The sequence below is a fragment of the Phyllobates terribilis genome, unplaced genomic scaffold, assembly GCF_046119375.1.
Source record: "Phyllobates terribilis strain yellow unplaced genomic scaffold, ASM4611937v1 Scaffold_4__5_contigs__length_816908805, whole genome shotgun sequence".
NCBI classification, from domain to species: Eukaryota; Metazoa; Chordata; class Amphibia; order Anura; family Dendrobatidae; genus Phyllobates; species Phyllobates terribilis.
Window position 1 is genome coordinate 550,382,068 of NW_027362764.1, and position 24,735 is coordinate 550,406,802.

At 39.4% G+C, this 24,735-nt stretch overlaps 1 protein-coding gene across 2 annotated transcripts in view; it reads right to left on the reverse strand.

The window, feature by feature from the left end:
* The window catches only part of LOC141265647 (cadherin-7), a 471,557-nt gene that overhangs the window by 132,748 nt on the left and 314,074 nt on the right, over window positions 1-24,735 (reverse strand). For both annotated transcript variants that reach the window (XM_073678971.1, XM_073678972.1), the window contains exons 3-5: window positions 14,992-15,286; window positions 13,847-13,966; window positions 3,342-3,509 (exon numbers count right to left, since the gene is read on the reverse strand). In XM_073678971.1, the coding sequence (XP_073535072.1) occupies window positions 3,342-3,509; window positions 13,847-13,966; window positions 14,992-15,286 (583 nt within the window). The remainder of the gene's footprint in view (window positions 1-3,341; window positions 3,510-13,846; window positions 13,967-14,991; window positions 15,287-24,735) is intronic.

Genomic DNA, 24,735 nt, shown 5'->3' on the forward strand with positions numbered 1-24,735 from the left:
GAGGACTGGAGTATTTGTGATGTTGAAGTTGAGGTGGAGGAGAGCCCACTTGAAGGAGCACTTGATATCCGTAGAAGCACCTGTTGTTTTTGTGCCTCATCTGGAATTTGGAGTGATGGGCGTGTCCGTAAGAAAGGAATCGTATCACATTGTTCACGAAAAGAAGTAGACATCTTAGTTTGGCTGGAAGATGGTCTTTCTTCTGCAGATGTTACTGTTGCTTTAACACCTACCCCACGGACACAACCTTCATTTCCCTTTCCAACATGCCTATTCCCCTTTCCTCCAGCAGCAGGCCTTTTGCCACTCATTTTGGTGGTTAACTAATTGACAACTCTGTAGTTGTTTGCACCAAAAACGATGAATGGAAACCGAGCAGAGCTGAGTGGCCAAACTGTGGTACTAGCCCAAAAGTATTGGCTGGGTTACATTCAGTAAACAATTTTATTAGATACACAAAATTATTTACTGGGCTAGCTGCAGTAAAAAATTGTTATTAAATTCAAAGGTGGTGGAGCTTGGTACAGATGGTCTACTACAATGAGTAACAGACACAGCTACAGGCCCAAAATTATTTACTGGGCTAGATGCAGTAAGAAATTGTTATTAAATTCAAAGGTGATGGAGCTTGGTACAGATGGGCTACTACAATGAGTAACAGACACTGCTACAGGCCCAAAATTATTTACTGGGCTAGATGCAGTAAAAAAATTGTTATTAAATTCAAAGGTGGTGGAGCTTGGTACAGATGGGCTACTACAATGAGTAACAGACACTGCTACAGGCCCAAAATTATTTACTGGGCTAGATGCAGTAAAAAAATGTTATTAAATTCAAAGGTGGTGGAGCTTGGTACAGATGGGCTACTACAATGAGTAACAGACAGTGCTACAGGCCCAAAATTATTTACTGGGCTAGATGCAGTAAAAAATTGTTATTAAATTCAAAGGTGGTGGAGCTTTGTACAGATGGGCTACTACAATGAGTAACAGAGACTGCTACAGGCCCAAAAGTATATACTGGGCTAGATGCAGTAATAAATTGTTATTAAATTCAAAGGTGGTGGAGCTTGGAACAGATGGGCTACTACAATGAGTAACAGACACTGCTACTATGCCCAAAATTATTTACTGGGCTAGATGCAGTAAAAAATTGTTATTAAATTCAAAGGTGGTAGAGCTTGGTACAGATGGGCTACTACAATGAGTAACAGACACTGCTACAGGCCCAAAATTATTTACTAAGCTAGATGCATTAAAAAATGCTATTAAATTCAAAGGTGGTGGAGCTTCGTACAGATGGGCTACTACAATGAGTAACAGACACTGCTACTATGCCCAAAAGGTTTTACTTGGCTAGGTGCAGTAAAAAAATGGTATTAGATACACAGGTGGTGTAGCTTGGAACATAGATAGGCTACTCCACTGACTAACACACACTGCTAGAGGCCCAAAGGGATTGGCTTAGTTAGATTTAGCCAAATGCTGTGAAAAACACTTGCACAGCACTGGCAGACCTGCCTGGCAAAAAGTGCTAGGAACTGCTGTAACCTAGCCCTCAAAAGGGCTGCAATTACAAACTAGTCCATACTCCCTAAACCTATCTGTCTATTTAAGAGAAAATTCACTTGCACTTCACAGTTACACAATATAGCGCTAACAGCAGCAGCTGTGCTGTCTAACACTCAGCTGCAGCAGTAAGAGAATGGTGGCGACGGGGAAAATGGCTGGGTATTATAGGGCAAGGACATGTGACATACATAGCCAATGACACATGCCCTTGCTTGTGTGAAAAAAAAGCACTTTGCTGCGTGTGTGCGCTGCAGATAGGCTGACAGACTGCACGGCCCCACTGTAAATGCGGGAAAGAAAAAAAATGGAGATCGGTATTATTTCTGCAGAGATCCATCCCTTGCCCCTCCCCCCACCCGCTGTACACTGAAAATGTGTATTAACATTGATTAACAGTATTACTGTGAAAAAATCCAGTTACGATTTTGGTGCATGAACAGTTATCGAACATAACCTCGAACAGCCGGATTTTTTGCAAATCGTTCGGGTTTGTCGAATGGCTCGGACATCGCCCAAAACAGCTCGAATTTGAGATTGGCGAACAGTTCGAGTCGAACACCGCTCATCTCTAGATGTGTTGTTGTATAACAATGCACATTCATGTACTGCTGCTCATACTGTCAACACTCTCCAAAACCTTTGTTTTGAGGTGTTGAAGCATCCTTTCTATAGTCCTAATCTTGTCCCACCAATTTGGTGCCCTGCAAGAAGCCCCACAAGGACCAAGATCCATGTCTGATGAAGAAGTAAAGACAGCTTTGCATTAGTGACTCGCAGCTCAGACTAAAATTTTTCTTAATGAGGGAATACAAAATCTTGTTGAAAAATGGACAAAATGTATAGAAAAGCAGGCAGATAATGTAAAAAAAATGTATCTGAGTTTTTTTAAAGTTGATTTAAATAAATTCCACTGCCAGAGTGTGGATCGTTTTTTACTCTCTCTCATCGTTTGGATAGATAACTGGACTGATCTGCTGCTGCTGCAACCGATGCATTGTAAGCTGGTACTTTCTGCTATCAGGGAATTTTGTAGGTAAGTAATGCTTCTTGTTTTATTTTAATACTTACATTGGCATGTAAAAGTTTGGGCACCTCTGGTCAATACTACTGTTATTGTGAACAGTTAAGGAAGTGGAAAACAACATTATATATGTGTTTGTTTGCCTAAAATACAAAGGAAATGTGTCATCTTTAACTTTAGCCCTTTTAGAGATCATTTCATCTTCAACTTGCTTAACTATTCACAATAACAGACCAGGGGTGCCCAAACTTTTACATGCCACTGTACAACACTGGAAATTATTTTCTTAATCCCAGGTAACCCTGGTACTTTTTGGTTTATATTAATTAAAAGGGTTGTGCACTATTGGACAACTGCCTAATAGTGGGCCATTAGAGATATAAAGTGCCAAAATTATGTTCCTACCAGATTTGATGTCAGAAAACCACCGGTGGATGCAGTACTGAGTATAGTGGAGATTTGCATTATTTTTTCCCATTACTAGATTACCTAAAGTGAATTTATTGCAGAACTGTCCATCACTGTCACATTTGATTATATAAAGAGTAAAGAAGGACACAGTAATATAGGCCAAAGTTGCCACCTTTTTTTAATTTTTTCAAAATATTGGCAAACTTTTTTTTTCTTTTTCTTTTAAGTCATTGCTACTGTATCATATTAACCAGAAAGCATTTTACTATAAAAGAGATACACTTCTAGATTTCATTGATATCAATTCTGACTAGCCATCTTGTTAAGTGAGAACTTACTTCGAGGAAACCTTGGAGGGTTGTCATTAACATCTGTAAGTGTGACTGTGACAGAGGTAGTGCCCGACAGTCCTCCCATTAGTCCAACCATATCTTTTGCTTGTATTACGAGAAGATATTGGTCTTTGGCTTCTCTGTCCATATTAGGTAAGGCGGTTCGAATAATGCCTATTTGCAAAAATGCCAAAATTAAACAATATAAAAATTTAATAAGAACAACACAATTGATAGGTACTAAAGAAATCCTATTTTTAGAACTAATGGGAACTTAAGTGATTGAATACTTACAATGTGACTGTCAGAAAAAACAAACATTTACAAAATATAATTTATAAATTGTAACAAATACAAGAATAAAGAAAATGTCAATTACATTGCAACCATATTGTATATAACAGTCATTATTCAGTTGCTACCCATTTTAAGTGAAAGTTTTAAACACCCTTGTAGGTCTATTCATTAAATAATGCATATAGTACTTTAAAACATCATCTATAAATCAGTTATGTATTTTTCAATGATTGAGATCAAACTGTCAACTTAATATTATGCCATAAGTCTTTCTATGCACAGATTTGGAATTCTGTTAGAAAAATATTTATCACTGTTTTAATGCATCCATTATTTCTTTACTAACAGTATGGCAACTGTACTATGCTATTTTGTTCTATGTACTCATAGGCATTGCTGTGTTGCAGTAAAGCTTCTTTGTAAGGAAACATTTATCCCTCAAAGAAATATATTTATGCAATAATAGATATTTAAAGGGGTTTACCACTACTAGGACATAACCCCTTCTTAAGCTAAATGTTAGGCCTTGATAAAATAAAATTAACCTATACTCACCTCCCGTGCTGCCACCGTTCCAGTGGTGTCAGCACTCAAGGTCCCGGAACTCTGGTGTGGTGGAATGACACGTGATGCCTGGTGTCCAATCAGTGCTGGCGTCACTGTCCCTGCCTCCTGACGAAATGAACATGAAGAGGAAGTCAGGGATCTGCTGCAGCCCAGACTTCCTCTTCATGTTCGATTTGTCTGAAGGCAGGGACAATGACGCCAGGGCTGATTGGGCGCCAGGCGTCATGTGTCATTCCACCACACCAGAGATCCAGGATCGCTAGTGCTGACACAGCTGGAACATCGCCTGCATTGGAGGTGAGTATAGTTTTTTTATTTTATTGGGCTGAACATTTAGTTCAAGAAGGGGTTGTCCTAGTAGTGACACACTACTGACACATACTGTCTTCAATCCTGCAGGCAACAATTTTTTCTCACACACTTCATATGAATTTATTTGAATTCATGCAGCTTTAAGATAGACTAGATAAGAAGACTACATACTGTACATATGTAGTTTTATTGGCAATACTCAATGGCAAAAATATGCTCTGCACTGGTGAGTGACAAGTACTTGAAACTGCTGCCTATAGATGTATGTTTGACTGGCTAGTAATCCTGTTAATGTTTCAAGACTCATTAAAGGGTCATACATGAACTTACAGGAAATCTATCAAGAATAGGCAGGAGACAACTAATTTTCATATACATCTATGAGAAGAAAACGTTCATATGACTCTACATACAATTAAAATACCAAAAACGAGATAAGTGTAAGACTTGAACTTGACTTTAATTTCATTTTCTTTTAAATTGATTAATAAAATTATGATTTTATTCTTAATAAATTTCTTGCACTTATCTCTATTTTTATATGTTCACTGTTTTTCATGCTGGATCAAAGACTTTACATATTTTGCTACTTATTTGATTAGTTTTATATACAATTTGGCATATAGAGATATATGGTTCTTTGTAGTCTATGAGCACTATTCAATATGTCCATGTAGCCATCAATAATATGGCTGTGTAGATGCAATAATAATAATAATACCACTGATATTGTTTGGATAGCTGCAATAATGCTTATTCTTAAGTGATGATGTTGTGGTCACATAATGCAGGACTTAGACCGAAGCAGTGATGCAAATGGCAGAAGACAGCAACCAGCAAATATTTTCATGCACTAATTACACTGCCATTCCTAAATAAGGGGGCAGTAAAAAAAAAAAACATGAAGTTCTTCTTCAAAGAAATTTCTGATCTATAACTGGTGGATTTGTGCTACAGATTTATTTTGTTGGGTAAAATGAACCTTACTGGTTTATACTGAAAGTCATATGAGAATTTGTAGTAACCTGCTGTGTATTCTAAATAGCCATTCCCACTGCACGAAATGGGAAAGTACACAACTTATCTTTGGAACTAATAAGCACATACTTAAAAGGCTTTTGATGAATTGTATTATATAGGCGTTAGAAAAGTTTATCATTGCCCTCTATGATGCCAGATGCTTATCACTGAAGAGACATTCTTAAAATATAGTCCCTGGAGATTAACAGAGTTAAATTAATTGGAGACGAATTTCCAAATATTCCGAGCCATTTTACACACAGTATGAACTAATTTTCTACCTAAATAATCTTCATTTATACTAAAAATATAAAACATTGAAGAATATCACATTTCCGTTAGTATATAAAAGTGATTTCACTGTTAAGTTATGTGCCTTGAACAGCTTTTAGGACTCTGAAGTGAAGTGTATATATTCTTAGAGCACAATTTAATGCATTTGATTGATTTTTATTTTTTTTTTAAAGTAATGAATCCCATTTGGCCTAAGCTGTGATAAATCACTTTAAATAGGCAATATTGATAATTTCTACCGAGGGTATTGTTTGTTCTTGATGTGATTAATTTTACTTTATGCTTGTGAAGCGAACTGTGTCACTACAGAATGGAATAGAAGCATATGAATGAGAAATGCAAATTACATTTTCCCTATGTACAGTAAGAGCTCCATGATGTGCTAAATGGACAATGTAAAAATGACTAACTACAGAAATGATATAAATTACAAATCTAAACATTACTATAGCATAATTGCCAGTAATTTGAGTGAAATGAAAAATTTGTTAAATCCTTGGCTCTTTAACAAAGAATCCCAGAGAAACACATTTTACCATTGGAATAGACTATACTAAATTGGAAATGTAGCAACATGGCTTAAAAGTTGTAGTTCTTACAGGGAATATCATATTTTTGATGAATGCTTACTATGAATGTATGAAAAGGACATTAAAAAGGTGTAAGCTATTACACGAAAAGGTACATCCACTTTGCTGCATTTCATCAGCACCTTATTCTTGCTACTCGAAGTAAAGTAATGACATAGGACAGATGTTAGGAAGTTACAGGTGAATCGTAGATGAGGATAAACTGCTGACATTTCCATTTCTGATTTCTATCAGATGCAGTGTTGTCATAGGAGTTGTTGTGACGATTCAAGTCATCATCACCACCCATTTCAATATTGTCACTCATATATAGTGGTGAAAAAGTGTTTGCCCCTTTCCTAATTTCTTATTCTTTTGCATGTTTGTTGCTGCTGAGGGTGGCCAAACCAGTTATTAGGTGTAGGGGGCAATCACTTTTTCACACAGGATCCTGTAGGTTTGGATTTCTTTTTCCCTTAATAATAAAGACCTTCATTTAAAAATTGCATTTTGTGTTTACTTGTGTTATCTTTGTCTAATATTTAAATTTGTTTTGAGATCTGAAACATTTAAGTGTGACAAAATACAAAAGAATAAGAAATCAGGAAAGGGGCAAATGCTTTTTCACACCACTGTACAAGTACCTGCCATAATTTAGGCAAGATAAGATATTCTTGTAGGTAGTAATGTCAAAAGTGCAAATTCATAATTTTAACTTTTAATGCCAAATGACATCTTTAATAGAAATAACCCTTATGAAAAGTGTTTTATAAATATATTGGATAAGCCACCTATAAAATAATATAACAGTTATTAGAGGTGAGTAAATCAATTTGATACAAATCAAATTTGCATCAAATGTTTTGAAATTCACTAAACCTGGCAAATTTGAACAATTTGCAATTCTCTTCTCATGAATCCCCTAAAATAACCACATTTTACACATTGCAGAAAAGTGCATCAGTCAGAGAAGGCCTACATGTTTTTGGACATTTGCTGAACTTCTTCCTAATGCCTTGCCATGTCACATGACTTAGCAGAGTCAATCAGCAGTGACTAACATAGTCTGTATAACAGTAGAAGCAGGGAATGTTGCAAATATTTTGGCGTGAATCTGGATAGTGAGAGGTCATCACAGCTCATAGCTGAGCCTTAGAGAAATGAAGGTAAAGTCATAAAACAATGAATTAATTGTACAGATAGTATGTATGTGTGTGACAGCAGAGCATTGAAGTAAGTTAGTGTGCGAGTAAAATAAAATAATTAAATTTTAACCTTCCTGCCACAGCCAATCAAACCAGTAATTTTTGTGCTTCTCCCACATCCCCCCTTCAACCAAGATTCTTAATTTTTTTCATCTACAATACTAGACAAATGATTGGCACACCTTTTCCAAGTTCTTAATGCACATTGAAGATTCAGTAAAGAAATAATAAACACATGTGAAAGACACCAGCATATGTGTTTCACCTTAGATTCCTAAAAAAAATGTTTTGCCCTGATTACAGTTTTATGACCTGGAATGGTGTCTAAAGAACTCGTATGTCTCATCAAGAGTTTATTTGTAAAATCACGACCTTCAGAAAGTGTGTGGGGTGTGTTTTTCAGTGGCAGTGTTGGTACACAGTTCCATATGGTTCTGAGCCCTATTCCATAACAGTTTTAATCCTAAATTTGTCAAGAAACACTCAACTAAGCAAAGAGAAAAGACAATCTACCATTACTTTAAAACATGAAGGTCAGTTAATCTGGAAAATTACTAGAATCTTGAAGGAAGTGCAGTCATGAAAACCATCAATTGCTATAATGAAGTTGTTGTGATGAGGTCTGCCCAAGGAAAATAAGACCAAAAACTACCTCTGCTGTAGAGTATAAATGCATCATATCTACCAGTGTCTACCAGTCTCAGAAACTGAAAATTGACAACTCGTTAGATGGCAACCCACATAAATGAAGGCACAGACATAAAAGAGCAGACACCCCTCACTGTCCAGATGAGACTGCAAATAGCAGGCTTTTATGGTTTAATTGATGCAATGAAGGCACTACTGTGGACTATGCATAAGCAGAAGAGACTTGTTTGAGGAAAGCAATCCAATTTCAGTATATTAAATCAGTGGAAATCTATTGTGTGGTCAACTTAGTCACAATTTGAGATTTTTGTTACAAACCACCGTGGTTTCAACAAGTGTGCTGCCCACCATGAAGTATGAAAGGGAAGGTGTGATTGTGTGTGTGTGGGGGGGGGAGCTTTGCTGGCAACACTGATGGTCATTTATTCCAAGTGCAAGGCTATTATAGAATTTTGCAATGACATGCCATCCCATCTGGCTTGCATTGAGTGGGACCATCATTGTGTTGCGACAGGACAGGACAATGACCCAAAAGACTTTCTGGTCAGGTAAATATTATGTGACCAAGGACAGGGATTGGGGTGCTGCATCAGATGATAAGAATGCAGAAAATGGATGCTCCAACTACATGAACAAAACTTCTTTATTTGGGGGTAAATACATCCCTAAATAGGTTCTGCATCTCTCGCCGAGCAGGAAACCTATTCCCTGACTGCACCTAGCGATAGGCCCAAGATAGGGAGGGGATGGGGTGAGCACTAGTCAGCCCCCACTTAGCTTGAGAAGACAACAGAGAGATCACTCCAACTATCCTCCAAGGGAACTCCAAGAAGAAACTAGCCAACTACAAGTACTTCAAGCCTGGACAGAGGAAAATAGGGCTATCACTGGCGACTCTCTGGAGAGACTGAAGGTATTTAGACATCCAGCAGGGGTGTGTCAATTAGCAGCAGAAGGTGGAGGTCACTGCTATGTCCAAGAGGGAGAAGGATATCACTACGCTACAAAGATGAAAAGATCAAGAAGATGCCTGCAGATCCAAGCGCAATGACCTTCTATAACTGGATCCAGGAAGACTGTCTGGCATAACTCACACACCGGTGACAGTACCCCTCCCCCCTTCTACGAGTGGCCTCCGGACATTGAGGACCATTCAGGACCAGGTTTCTCAGGATGACGAATGAACCAGCCTAGGGCCATTCACCTAGGTCCCAATAAACCTAGGTCCCAGCTTCCGGGAAGGAATCTTCAACTTGATATTCCTGGTAGACAACCACACAAAGTTATTCACACTTAGGTCTAGACCTGGCAAGCGTTTCTTATCTGTGAAACATCTGTCTCCCATGATCTTCAAATTACTCTAAACCCCCCCCCCACCGCACAGAAGAGAGTGACAAAGCAAAACGTTCCTCCTCAGGAACTTCCAAAGCCCCTCCCCCACTAAAAGTACCAAACTGTGGATGGAAACGGTATGCACCAAAGAACGGTGACCTGCCAGTAGATTCTTGGCGATGATTATTAATAGCAAACTCGGCCAATGGTAAGTAAGATGCCCAATCCTCTACGTTTTCAGAGACAAAACACCTGAAGTAAGTCTCTAAATTCTGATTAATGAGCTCGGTCTGTCTATTTGACTGAGGATGGAAAGCAGAGGAAAAGGTCAGCTGCACCCACATTCTAGTACAGAAAGCTTTCCAGAACTTAGAAACAAACTGGGTCCCCCGATCTGACACCACATCGGAGTAAACATCACGCAGCTTCACAATCTCGTTAATAATAATCTGAGCAAGAGTCTTGGCATTCAGAAGTGCCGGTAATGCGATGAAACAAACCATTTTACTGAACCTATCTATAAACACAAGAACCACAGTCTTGCCTGCAGATACCGGTATGTCAGTAATAAAATCCATGGATATGTGTGTCCATGGCCTGCTAGAAATAGACAGTGGAAGAAGAGGACCAGATGGACGGGTATGCAAATACTGCAAGCAGACACCTGTTCAACCACATCTCGATGCAACGCTGGCCACCAAAATGGATGAGAAAGGAGGTCCACAGTTGCCTTACCACCTGGGTAACCAGCAATTATCGAGTTATAATGTTTCCTAATTACTTTACGGCGCAAATTAGATGGTACAAATAACCTCCCCAAAGGGCAGGAGGCAGGGGCGTCCCCCTGAGCCTCCAACACCTCACCCTCCAGGTCAGGGTACAATGCCAAAATAACTACCTTCTTCTGCAAAATTGGGGCAGGTCACCACCACCAGGGAAGCTCTGAGACAAAGCATCAGCCTTGATGTTTTTAACCCCTGGACGGAAAGTGACAACAAAATTGAACCTCGTAAAAAACAGGGACCATCTAGCTTGCCTACGGTTGAGATGTTTAGCACACTGAAGATATGACAGATTTTTATGAACCGTGATAAAGTAATAGGATGGACTGCCCCCTCCAACCTATGTCACCATTCTTCGAATGCCAATTTAATTGCCAAAAGCTCCCTATTACCCACTTCATCATTTCTCTAAGCCGAAGATAATTTTTTTGAAAAGAAAGCGCATGGACGCCATTTACCAGGGGACAGACCCTGAGACAACACAGCCTCAACTCCAACCTCTGACGCATCAACTTCTACGATAAAAGATTGAGAAACATTGGGTTGACAGAGTATAAGTGCTGTGGAAAAACAACTCTTTAGGGAGGAAAAAGCTTGCAGGGTGCCATTAGACCATTTAGAAAAATCAGACCCCTTCCTTGTTATGTCAGTAAGGGGTTCCACAATTACCGAATAGTTTTGAATAAACTTCCAGTAAAAATTACTAAAAAGCCCAGAAAGTGCTGCAATGCCTTCAGGTTCTCGGGAAGGTCCCAATCAAGAACAAAAAGAACCTTCTCTGGATCCATCCAAAAACCCGAAGATGACAACAGGTACCCCAAAAACTGCATGTCCTGGGTGGCGAAAACACATTTCTCTAGTTTGGCATACAGTTTGTTATCCTTTAATATCGGAAGCACCTGTTTAACATGCCCCTCATGTGTCTCAAAATCATGTGAGTAAATCAAAATATTATCCAGATAGACCGCCACAAACCTGCCCACCAAATGATAAAAAATATTATCTAGGAAATGCTGGAATCCCGCAGGTGCATTGGTCAGACCGAAAGGCTTAATCAGACTCTCAAAATTTCCCTCAGAGGTATTGAACGCCGTTTTCCATTCATCCCTTTCTCTGATTCTAACCAGCTTGTAAGCTCCCCTTAAATCCAACTTGGAGAACACCATAGCTCCCCCAACCTGGTTGAATAAATCTGGAATCAGAGAAAGAGGGTATGAACGGAGACCGCCATCTTTCTTCTTCACGAAGAAGAACTCTGCCACCATGGGCGAAGATGAGGGTTTGATATATCCCTTCTGCAGATTCTCCGAAATGAAAATCTTCAGGGCTTGTCTCTTAGGGACAGAGATATTACACAGTCTGGACATTGATAGTTTAGCTCCAGGGGTCAGGTTAATAGGAAAGTCATACGCACGATGAGGAGGCAAATCCTGACACCCCATCTCAGAAAATACGTCCTCAAAATCAGACAAAAACGCAGGTAAGGTCTCCGTAGAGACAGCAGAAGGGGAAATGTTTAAGCAGTTCTCATGGCAGTAATCTCCCCATTCAACAAGCTCTTTGGATTGCCAATCCACTATCAGATTATGTTTCACCAACTAGGGTAAAACCAGTACAATTGGAGTGGGAAGGTCCTCCAGAACATAACAAGGAATTACCTCATAATTAAAAGATCCTACCCTCAGTCTTATATTGTGTACAATCTGAGTCAAAGCTTTCTGTGCAAGTGGTGCTGAGTCGATGGCATAAATAGGAATGGGTTTAGCTAAAGTACAGCAAGTAAGCCCATGAGTTCTCACAAACTCAGCATCAACCATGCTGATTCCAGCTCCACTGTCTACAAACACAAAAAAATTGTCAGTCCTGCTCTCTAGCACCAACTCAGCCATCAGGAAAAAACAAGAACTGCAGGTGGAAGACAAACACACCCCTTGATTATCCAACTCCAGACTCCCAAGTACATCAAGTTTCTCTGTGCTTAGGAATCGAGGGACAGGCCCCAATAAAATGTCCCTTTTTTCCACAAAAAAATGCCCTTTTTCTTGTGGATCTAAGGGGAAACATACAACGCAGAAGCACCACCTAACTGCCTGGGTTCCTCTAACTTCACAAGTACTGATTCAACCCCAGACTGCCCCCCCAGCAAAGGGGCATTACCCCAAAAAGAGGGCTCAGGAGAAGGTGGTCTCCCCCTCCTTTCCTGAAAGCGTCTATCCACACATATTGCCAACGACAGAGCAGCCTCCAAGGACTACGGGGTTGCGTACACTGCCAAAGCATCTTTCAACCTTTCTGTAAGACCCTGAAAAAAACAGGCTTCTAAGAGCCGAGTCATTCCATTTGATATCGGTTGCCCATCTGTGGAATTCGGGGCTATATGTCTCCACTGACCGACTCCTCTGCTGAAGGTGACGCAGCTTGGATTCAGCCAAGGAGATTAAGTCAGGATCATCATAGATGAGGGCTAGAGCCCCGAAAAATCCTTCTATTGACTGGAGACAAACAGAAACTTGTGGCTAAAAGAAAGACTAGGATTGAGAATGTTCCTGCAACAGTGATATCACAATCCCCACTCTCTGCTCCTCATCTCCAGAGGAGTAAGGTTGAAGTTTGAAATACAATTTACAAGCTCTCTTGAATACAAAAAACTTGTCTCTACCTCCTGAAGATCTGTCTGGGAGGGTAATTTAGGGTTCAAGCTGGACAGGCCTACCCGCAGAGTCCCCAACATTAGGAGTCTGCAGTTGCTGCCATTGCTGCTGAAGCTCAGATTGAATGTCAAGCACTCTCAGTGACAACCTACGCAGTTGCTCTGTCAGCACTGCAATGGGATCCATGAACCCAGGGAGAGAAAAAAAACACAGCATAGAGGTATCCTTCTATTTTTTTCTTGTATAATATGATCAATTTCGATCATTGCATATTGAGCAAGCTATTGAATGGCTTCTTTTTCTTCGTCACCAATATAGGGCTTTGTATTTCAGCTGTTGACTCCCTTTTCTGCACAATCATATTAAGAGTACAAGCAAGACTAATGCTTGACCATACTGTTACAGCAGTGGCCAGCAATCGATTAAAGGGTTCCAATGGAAAGTTGAAAACTTGATGATCACTCCCACCGATCTCAAGAATAGTCATTTATAATGCCACTTTGGAATCAAATGGTGGCCACAAACACAGACCACAACTCAATTAATTGTCAATGGGATTGCTGGAGATAAGAGAGCATTGTACTTGCATGTATGGCCACCACTCTATTCCAAAAAGGCATTTGAGAGTCTCATTGTCTGGATCAGTGAAGTGAGAGTGGTGCTAAGATGACAATATTTTGAAGATAGGAATGTGTTAATGCTTATTTAGGAAATATAAGAAAAATGATTTACAATACTCATATCTTTGAATGAATACCTTTATCAGTCAGTTTAATAACTGTTTTGTTCATGTTCAAGTCTTCTGTATTACATAGTAAACATATTATTGCTTACCTGTCTTTGGCTCCACGGAAAAGTATGGCTGACCTTGAAGAATGCTATATATAACTCGAGCGCTATTTCCATATGTAGGATCATCGGCATCTGTCGCTGTTACTTGCATCACCGATGTTCCTTAATAAAATAGTATTGGCTATCAGTTAAGCAGCTATCAATCTAAAGCATTACATTGTGAAGCATTTATAATATTGTAATTCTGGAAACATTACTGGCATATGTACATACTAATTGTACATTGATGTTCTGTATATCAACTAATTTAAATCACATTGTAAAACCAATTAAATGACTTTAATTATTTACAAAATAATTCAACCATAAACCTTTTGTAATTCTGAGCTTAACTTGAGATACATGTTTCAAAAAGTGAGATTCAAATGGAATTGAACACAGCAATTTTGCGTCCTAGATATTCATGAGAAGTAAGATGTTAATTCATTAATTTCTGGTTGTAAGACTGACTTCTATGTCTTTAATAATGTATCTAGTTTCCAGTAAATGTGCTTCTGGTGAAGTTTTATTTCTATGAATGCAAAAATGGTTGCCTCCAAAATACATATGCATGAGGAAAGGTGCATATTAATCACATTTTAATGGTACATATTCATGAGTCTATAAAAGAAAGCAACTAGAACATAAGAAACAAAATAAATTTTGCATACAAATTGTATTATGCCTATATTTATGGAACAAGAACTGTAGGCTTAATGCTGTGTATGCTCAGTTCTTGAAAATATTCACTGGTACTGTATCTCTAAGTTGGAATAACATAGAACCTAACTTCACAGCATTGACTTTAACAGTAAGCAGTGTTTTTTATTCTGTTGTATCACTGAATTGGTAATTAGGTGGAACTGAGAACATTGACTATGAAAGGTGCTGCGTGGAATTGTCAGAAGTTTATTGGACAAGTCACAGCCTTGTCCAATCAGATTTTCTTTGACAATTTCATGCTGCTCAGTTTGTATATACAATTCTCTCGGGAAGTATGTCTAGTGAACCAGTCAATGCATGGGAGGCCTAAAGTTTTGCTTGTTATGGATGGAAAGGTTAAAATAAAAGATATTAGGAGCAGAAAAACAACAATACTTTTATTCTGTAAACCATTATTACAGTTTAGATTTTTTTCTCTTTCTTACCAACAGGAGACATTTCAGGGATACCAGCAGTATAGGGACCATCCAGAAATTTTGGTTCATTGTCATTTATATCTTGCACTTTAATGACAAATTCAGATTCAGGCTCAACCGGTCTATTTGTTTGCCTGTCAATAGCTTGTGCTTTTAAAGTATAGTAAGCTTGTTCTTCTCGATCCAACCTCTTTGTTGCATGAATGTCTCCAGTATTTTCATCAATATTGAAAATGGAACCAGCCCCTTCACCCGTCAAAACATATTTGATGCTGTTTTCTTCTATGTCCACATCAGAGTGAAGCTGTTAGAAAAAAAGGAAAGAGTTGCTAAGTTAAAAGGCAGAGTGACATGGAGAAAAATCAAGAAATATCCAATTGTCTTCGGCTGAAAATATATGATTTGTTATTGTTTGGAAAAATGATCTGAAAAAAGTTTCTTGTTCACTGAAAAAATATGATGAAGATCTGTCAAATGCTTTGGGAAGCAAACCAATTTTTACATCTCCCAATAAACAATTTGGATGCACTCTGTATTTCACACTGTGCTGAAAATCACATTCATACCACAGAGTTTGAAGCACTGTCACATTCATTGTGTAGGAAATATAACTTGTAAATACTTTAGAATTTATTTCCTCTAGTGGCAGAGGGTCACTGAGGAGCATCTAGGATAAAGTTATTTATGCTGTTTTTCTACAAATTGGAAATGTTTTCATGTATAACATTGTAAGGCACTTTGCATCTTGCGTTATGGACATTTGTTCATTTTGTCTTTTCTTAACTGAATCATTCTTGTAACTTCACAAGCTACAAATTGAGAAGGCTAAGGAAACTGAATATATTTGTTTTAAATGGTCCCACATTCTATTTTGTATTGGAGCATACTTTTTTATTTTGACTCAATTTAAGTTACTTTATAATTGTCTTGGTAATTTATTAATTGAAAATATCCAGAATTGCAGCATTGTAGTAGCCTAGCCAATGTACAGCTATATAATTTTAATTTCTATAATGATATTTAAAAGCAAATGTAAAAAGTTGTGATAATAAAAGCTTTAAAGGAAAACTATCATCATAAAATGGTCTCTTCAACCCCAACTGGGCAATTTTTTTTTTGATTGTCTATTTTTATCCTTCTTCCAAGTGTCATATTTTTTTTTAATTTTTCCATTGATATAGCCATATGTGGGCCTATTTTTTGCAGGACAAGTTGTAATTTTGATTGGTGTCATTAATTTTATTCAATGTACTGGGAAATAAGAAAAAAACTACACGTGTGGTAAATAGAATAAAAAAAAACATTTGTTTTTTTGGTTTTATTTTTACGGCAATCAGTCTACTATAAAATGACCTGTATAACTATGGTGATACCAAACTTGCATAGACTTCCTTTACATCAGTGGTGAAAAGCAATTCGGAAATTCATAAAAAAAGAAACAACTTTTACTTGTATCGCCATTTTTCAAAATCTGTAAGTTTTTAAATGTTTGGTTAATGGAGCTGTCTGAGGACTTAGTTATTTCATGGGGAACTGACATTCTTATTGATACCATTTTAGGCTACATGCGATTATTTAATTGCTTCTCATTTAATTTTTTTTTGCCAAGGTGCCGTGACTGATCTTTACAGTGTTAACTAATTAGGTTAATTATTTTTTCCTTTTGTTTTCATATTTTTTAAAAGGTTTTTTTTAGTCCCCTTAGGAAACTTGACAATGCTATTGTTCAAGCACTTATATACTATATACTACAATATAGGGGCTGACATCATTGCAGTGATACAGGAACATACTGATATGGATCCATTTTTTGCACTTTTTACTATATAATCATGTTTAGTATTTAGAAACATATTTATGTAATATTGCACTAGGCACTTTATCTTCTTCTGATAGGCTGTGGATCTAAAGTTATGCGCTTTGCGTTTTATACTCTGATCCACGTTTCTATCCAAGTAATGTATGATACATGTTAAACTGACATTTGCTCATCCACCATACAACCTGGTGTTTTATGTATATGCTTGTACTTATATCATATCTTGCAATCACATCATTGTGCATTTACCATTCCTATAAAATATTAGCACTGCATATTACATATTATAATATATTGCCTATATTGATCATCTCTACCATATAATTTTTCCCATTGTGATTCTGTTTATAAAACCGCATATCTTTAATTTTAAACATGTAGTTGCTTTTCTCATTTAAGTGCTTTTGAACTCATTTCTTTATAGGTTTACATTATTATTCTGAGTTTACACGTGTTATAATAGATTCCATCTTCACTATTTCAGTGTTAGTATTTCTTTATACACTTGTTATTATAACTAGTATTGTTCCTATTTTGATGACATAGTAAAATTTCAAGGCATTGCAACATATAATGAAAAATACATTTTCCTATGAAGTCCATCCACAGACTGGGCTTCATAAGAGATCCAATATGGCAGGATGGGGGCCTTCAGATGTAGCTTTCAGATAGTAACTGCAACTAAGCGTTTAAACTACAACACACTCCAGTCTTACAGTTAAAGGCAAATGGCAGGTGTATATTACAGTCAGCATCTGTCTTATACAGTGCAGGCTAAGCTCCATAGTCCACTCCATACACAGGAATCTTTCATGAGATGTATTATTACATCTTATATCTGGAAGGAGTTAAATCAGGTTTATGTGTTAAATGTATTTTTTTTAGAAATTTTTGCCATTTTTTTCCTTTTTACATATCACAATTAATATTAAAAATACAATGGATGTCTTGCAATTTTCACATTAGCTACATTGGATTTTTTTAGACTTTAACTTTCTTTTGTTTCAGGAATCAACACATAATAGTAGCCACAATGGTCAGACCTTGACCCTATCGTTTGCATTTGATAACCTGTCAGTAGGATGAGTCCACCCAATCTGTCTAAGTGGACATGCAGGTAATAGAATGACTGAATAAAATGATACTATAAAACTAGGAAGGGTTTCTCTGTAAGGAGAAAAAGGAGACCAGCGGCGCCAATCAAAGAGTAGCTGTTAAGGATAACAGAATCAATTCACCAAGTGTTTTGCTCACCTCGTATCCAGTATATTGAGGCTTCAATTGAAATATTATGTCATAGGAAAATTTGGGAGATCCAGTAATAGATTTTTATATTTCACTGGTATGCTGCACTCGGTGGATAATTAGGAGAGATTTGGACAGTTCTCCGAAGGCAACAACAAGGATCACAGGTATCCAATTGAAAAATCAATGTGGTGCGTCCCAAAAAAATCTTTCAGATGTTTTCAGCATATATTTGAAAATAATTTTTTATTCAAGGCAATCAATAAAGCACAACGCGTTTCAGCTAATTTTTCACAATAGCCTTCTTCAGGTGATAAAAAATTAAATCAAGAGCACAAAAAAACATGGTGAACACACAACAACAGTTCTTCCATTTGATGAAAACATCTGAAAGATTTTTTTGGGAAGCACCACATTGATTTTTCAGTTTGATACCTGTCATCCTTGAATAAAATGATACCTTGATATCTGCAATCCGATGTCTAGCTTCAGAAAAGTCCACATTTTTCTTAATTAAAATTAGCTGCTAAGATCTATGGGCCAAACACTAGTCTGCATAAGAATCTGCCTCCAGAGCTTATATTAAATGAAAGGAGTCATTACCAGTGTGAGACATGTAATGAGTGACACTTTGCTATCGTAATCACACATAGCTCTGCAATGAGATCAGAAGTAATACAGTACAGCAGAGCTAACACAGTACAGCAGAATTGAACTTTGTCTCATTCCAAAGACATTTGCAGTTGTCCTCTTCCAGTGCTTCAGCTTCCATCTTACAGACATTCAGTGTGGGGGAAGGGCAGTACAGCAGAGTTGTCAGTATTTTGAAAAGTCAACTGCAAATGTGCTTGCTGTGCTTGTAATGTGTCAAGGTTAAGCTCTGCTGCACTGTGTTAGTTATAATCAGGTAAAAGAGCTGACAGTACTGAGATGAAAAGGGCTGCTGCAAATGTTTGTATTTAGAAAAAATTCACTTATGCTATACTGTGTTAGCTACTGTACAATCAGGCAGAGCTCTGCAGCAGAGCTGCCAGCACCATGAGAGGACAAGAACTGCTGCAAATGTGTGTAATGAGACAAAGATCACTTCTGCTGTACTGTGTTAGTTCTGATCTCACTGTAGAGCTTTGTGAGATTATGAGAGCAAAGTGTCAGTCATTTCTAGATCTAATCAGCTCATTTACATATAAGAAAATTTAGATTACTCTGCTGTAAGACATCGGATCGCAAATATTAAGGTATTGTTTTATTAAATTTTCTATGGTCTGTATGCTCATATAAATGGATTAGGGGGTTTGATCCAACTGACAGATTCCCTTTATGTATCTAATGAGACCATGCAAGGGTCATTGTGGAGGGAAGGAAAGCAGGGTCAACTGTAAAGTCACATATTGTGAATGGTGCATACTTTATTATCAGCTGTGTATTGAGGTGGTTAATTTAATTATAATCCAGCCTGCGACGATTAAGGGGCATTTATACCGTAATTTAATCATTAACTAGAATTGTTAATAAAGCGTTTCACAGCTATCTTGCAGTTTAAGTGCAAAACACTTGTTTATCGGGTGAAATTATCTTTTATGCTGCATAGGTGAATCATCCCATGTAAACAGGTCTTTCACTGCCGAGAACAGCAGAGATCGCTCAGTACGCATCGTTTACTTTGATTTGCCTGTGCTTGGTTTGCCATTCAAACAACCGCCGGTAAAATTTTACTGATCTGTGATCGTATCATGCTGCTGGTGGGTCTGTACAAACAGCCTTTTAGAAACTTTGCTGAAAACGCTTTCTAAAAGGAATCTACAAAATCCCCAGAGGCCAGTGTGAAAATTGAAAGATTATCAATTTTGTTTTTTTTGTAATAAAGATTATGCTATTAAAAAAATAAAAAATGGACAAATATTTAAAAAAATTACTTGTAACAAAAAAATTGATTAAAAGAAATGTCACTTTCTGATGATAGCTTTCCTTTAAATAATAAAGTTGAGAACTTTTCTAACTTTTAGACTGCCAGCAACTCAATCATTGACTTAGTCTATGCAAGTTCTTAAGGGAGAATAGAGCAGATGTATGACATTTTTTTCTATTCTCAGTTTCCTGTACTCATGTCAGAATTGCAGATGTCACAAATCTGCATAAGAAGCTACATGAGAACAGTGTGTTATATGCTGCTAATTCTGACTGCTTGGATTGTTTGTATTAGGCAGAAGCTATACTGATCTTTAATCTGCCAAGTTCTTTTCTTCATTCACTATATTTCTTTTACTGCACTGATTGTGTAGACATTTGTGCTAGAGTGGTAAGCTAATGTACAGGAAGACAGCATTTCATTAGTGATGAGCGAGTACCATAATATTCGTAATCGCTATACTCATAACGAGTACTTTGTAATAATTGGATATTTGCTCCGAATAGCGAGTACAATGTAAGTCAATGGGAAATGCGAGTAATTTCCTGCTGGACCCTACAGAGGGTTCTGGGGGCCTGAGGAAAAGGCTGAAATGGATGGGAAAGTGATGAAACAGAACGTGAAGAGCCTGGAGAATATGCCTGCATGCATTTCTGACTCACATATGGTTTCTGGGAATAAGTTTGTTGCAGTATTACGCCACTTTTTCAGACACACAAGAACAACTACCAAACCTAACCTAAATTACATTTAACAGGCCAAAAAGGTTAAGAAACAGTTTTTCCTGGATAATCACTTATCACCAAAAAAATATCCCATTTAGCCATTGTTCACACATACTGTTATGGCTTTTTTACAATCGCCTTTTACAATTGGGAGGGCCCTGACTTATACATTTTGTAGGTCTCTCTGTCATACATCGCTTTTAGTTCGCTATTCCCAAGCACTTTACAAGCACAGCTAGAACACATCAATAGGTATGTTTATCTTTGACCTGAGAGGCCTCAGGTGGCTCTATAACATGTGTTTTGAAGGGACAGCTGTTACTTAGACATTTGGGCGGTCCCTCCATCATTGACACTCAGATAGTGGAATACATATTCCATAGCAGTTTACAATGTGCCCATTGTAGTGTTGGGCTTGACCCTCCTCCTCCTCAACCACCATGTGATATTGCGGCCTTAAATTCAAATGTTCAGAGGGCCTGCAGTAGGCAGGAAAGCTGAGTTTTGTGAGAGCCTTTGTGTGGCCCTGTAACATATATTTTAGAGGTCCCTCTTGTGTACATTTGAGAGTGCCCTCACTTATTCATATTGTAGGGCCCTCACTCTATTATTTAACTCATTTTAGGGCAAAGACTACAGAGAAAAAGGCCAAGAGACATGGAGTACTAGAAGGTAGCAATGAGTGCGGCCTACAATCCTCAGATATGGCTGAACTCTGTGAACCGGAAAAATAATGCAGAATGTGCATCGTATTTCCAAAAATTCCTCCTGGGGCTGGGGGCTGTGTCATAGGTGCAGGAAGATTCCATGACAGGGGCCTCCCTTGACAAACATTATCTACGATGGAGTACTATAGTAGTTGTGGCCCTCAATTCAAATTTTCAGAGGGCCATCAGTCGGTCATCAACAGTTAGTGTAAATTTCTATTGAATATGTATCTCCTATCTCAGTCACAATGTGGCACAACCTGTGACAAGGGCCTCCAGCGACAAATATTAGTTTGGTAGGACTGCTATACATTCCAGATTTGTCCACTGCACAATGTGCATAGGGTTTGTGAAAATTAGCCCTATTGTCTGAGTCATGTTTGATGCAGGAAGCCACCATCCCAAGGGACTCCAATCACAAATAGTAGTTAGGCTGGAGTAGGAATACTGTCCTGGTTTGTCCACTGCATAATGTGTATAGGATTTGTTGAAATTAGCCTTATGGGCTGTGTCATGGTTGACTCACTATTTTGGCTGTGCCTGTGACAGCTAGCTTGGCTTGTGCCATCAACATCTGAAAATCTGTCAACAAAACCCAAAATGCCAAAAAGCCTGTTGCTAAGGGACGTGGACGTGGTGTTGTAAGTGGTGCGAGAGAAGGCACTCAGTCTGTGTCAGGTCAGAAGAAGCTTGATGCATCCATTATGTTCCTGGAAAAAGTTCCCGGTCTGGAACGTAAACGTGTGTGGAAGCCAGAAGACTGAGAGCAGATTCTGTCTTGGATAGCAGACAAGGCCTCTATGCATTTGTCAAGCAGCAACAAATCTTCCAATGACCACATAGTCTACTGTGTATACACAGAAGGCTGGCCCTTCCAATCCTGAAGCTGGTTCTCATTCCTCTCGCCATTATCAGTCACAGGAGACATATGACCCCAAGCTTGGCCACTCCGAGGATCTGTTTGGTACGTATCCTTTAGTTGGCTCTCGTCTATCACCGTGCAGCATTGAAGAGAGACAAGAGGAGGTGCCATGCGTTGATGCTCAAGTATTTGAGGACCTACGGCCAGAAGAAAGCCACTTGGAGGAACGTCATTTACTGTCTCCAGAGGTGGAGGCTGATGATGATGAGACACAGCTGACATCAGGTCAGCCTACATTGTCAACTGGGAAGGAGGATGAGATAGAAGACGAGATGGTAGATGATGAGTCCACTGATCCGACCTGGATCATTGGCACGCATAGCCATGACAGCAACACAGAAGAAGATGGATATGTAGCACCAACACAGGCACAAAGGGGTTGTGGTTTGCCCAGAGTGAGAACTGGGTAAACTGTTCCCAAGAGCACCCCCGCTGGGCACCAAATCAGGGCTAGGGGGTGTACAGCTGCTGTGTGGAGTTTTTTTTTCTGAAAGTCCTTCAGAGAAAAACATTGTTGTCTGTAGCATCTGCCATATCAAATTGAGAAGAGGCCAGGACAAAGGCAACCTGAGCACCATCAGTATGAGAAACCACATGGCAGCCAAGCACCCCAGTAGGTGGGTGGAACACCAGGGTACCAAATCTGCATCTGCGGGTCAAACCAATAATAATACTCTTTATTTATATAGTGCCAACCTATTCCACAGTGCTTTACAATTCAGAGGTTCATATTCAACAGTCATAAGTAACATAGCTAAAGATAATACAATAATTAAAGCAAAAATAATGATGAGCCTGCTTGTAAGAGCCTGCGATTAACAATGAGGTGGGGGAGACACCAAGGACAGGAGCTTATTTACAATGATGGCCCAGCCATCTTGAGGGGATGAGGGATAGATAAAGTCTGCATGAGCTCATCACCAGACAGTATCTGTAGTTCTTTTGGGTTCGGTGGAGACTTATGCTATGTTACCTGGGCTATGTCCTTCAGAATCTGCTGTTCAAGAAGCAGGCGCTCATACCTCCTGCCCACAAGCTGAGGTTGCTCACACTCAATAAATATCAACCACATCCACTTCCTTGTGCCAGTGTAGCACCCTGAGGATTCAGCTGCTACAGGGGTATTGCACCTCAACCCAGAGGTGTGATATTCCACTCCCGGGTAAGGATGGAGTGTGGAACTGAGCTCGGTAGGCTGCATGCACTACATACATCCCATTTCCGAGGAGCAGGCCGACGGTACTCCCACTTAGAAATGTGCAGGTACGACCGAGTCTGTTCCTGGCTGGAGTGGGAGGGGGGTGGTACATCCCAAGTAGTGTAGGGGCAGATAGGGGGAGCAGCCTGGGTAAAGATAGGAGCTCATTGGGTGCTGGTCACCTGAGCTCACACATAGAGGGTGTATATAAGGTGGGCACCAACTAAGAACAGGGTCAGTCTGCTGTAGAGGAGGAGTGAGTCAGCCTTTTGCAAAGAGTCTGTTGGAGAGCAGAAGAGCAGAGCAGAGAAGCCTGAGCCAGAGTGAGAGAGGAGAAAGCAAGAGAGACCCAGAGGGGGAAACAGAAGAGAGGACTCTGAGACCCCAAATCCAATCCACGGGTGAAGAGTCGGCATCAGGGTACCGGAACCCAAGCTGGTGGGGGCAAAAACACACCCCAGCCAGAGACCGGAGGCCGTGGGCAGCGTCTGCCACGGCCACCCACCACATCCACCCCGAAGGCATACCACGTGGAGGGTCAGGGAACCCAAGGCCAAGGGTCTCCCAACAGAAGGCCCGAGGGAGCTGGACCTGGGTGGATCACTAGTGGGGACGGCCAGAGAAAGGACAGAAGGAGAGCTCAGGGTCACGCTCCGGACTCGCTTGGGGGTTGGCTGGATCCAGGACCTGGTGGATGCAGCACGGCTCGGGAGGTCACTTGAAGCTGGAGTGACCGGAACATCAGCAGTGAGTAAATACCCTTAACTGCATAACCCGACTCTGTCTTCCTTTAACATCTATGCTGCACCACCACAACCCCCATCCTCTGCACCTGACCCCCTGAGGCTATACCCCACCCGTTGGGGGTTATACCATAAAAAGCTGCACCTACACCATCAGCCTCAGCGGACCCTGCTGCAGCGGCGGCCATAGTGACCGCAATACAACGGGTGGCGTAGTCGACATTAAGAACTTAATAACATCAGTAGGACTGCCACATACAACTGAGTTTGACACCCTGGGCACGGACCGGGTCACAGCCACTCGGAAGACTACAACCCCCATCTGATCCGGCTCCGGGTATTCCCCTAAAGAATATGGCCCAGGGGGCGCGTCACCAGCAAAGCGTCCAATTGTCCGTGCCTGAGAGCTTGGAAAGAAAGCGTAATTATACAGCCACGCACCCACAGGCACAAATACTAAACTCGCACAATGCCAAATTGCTACC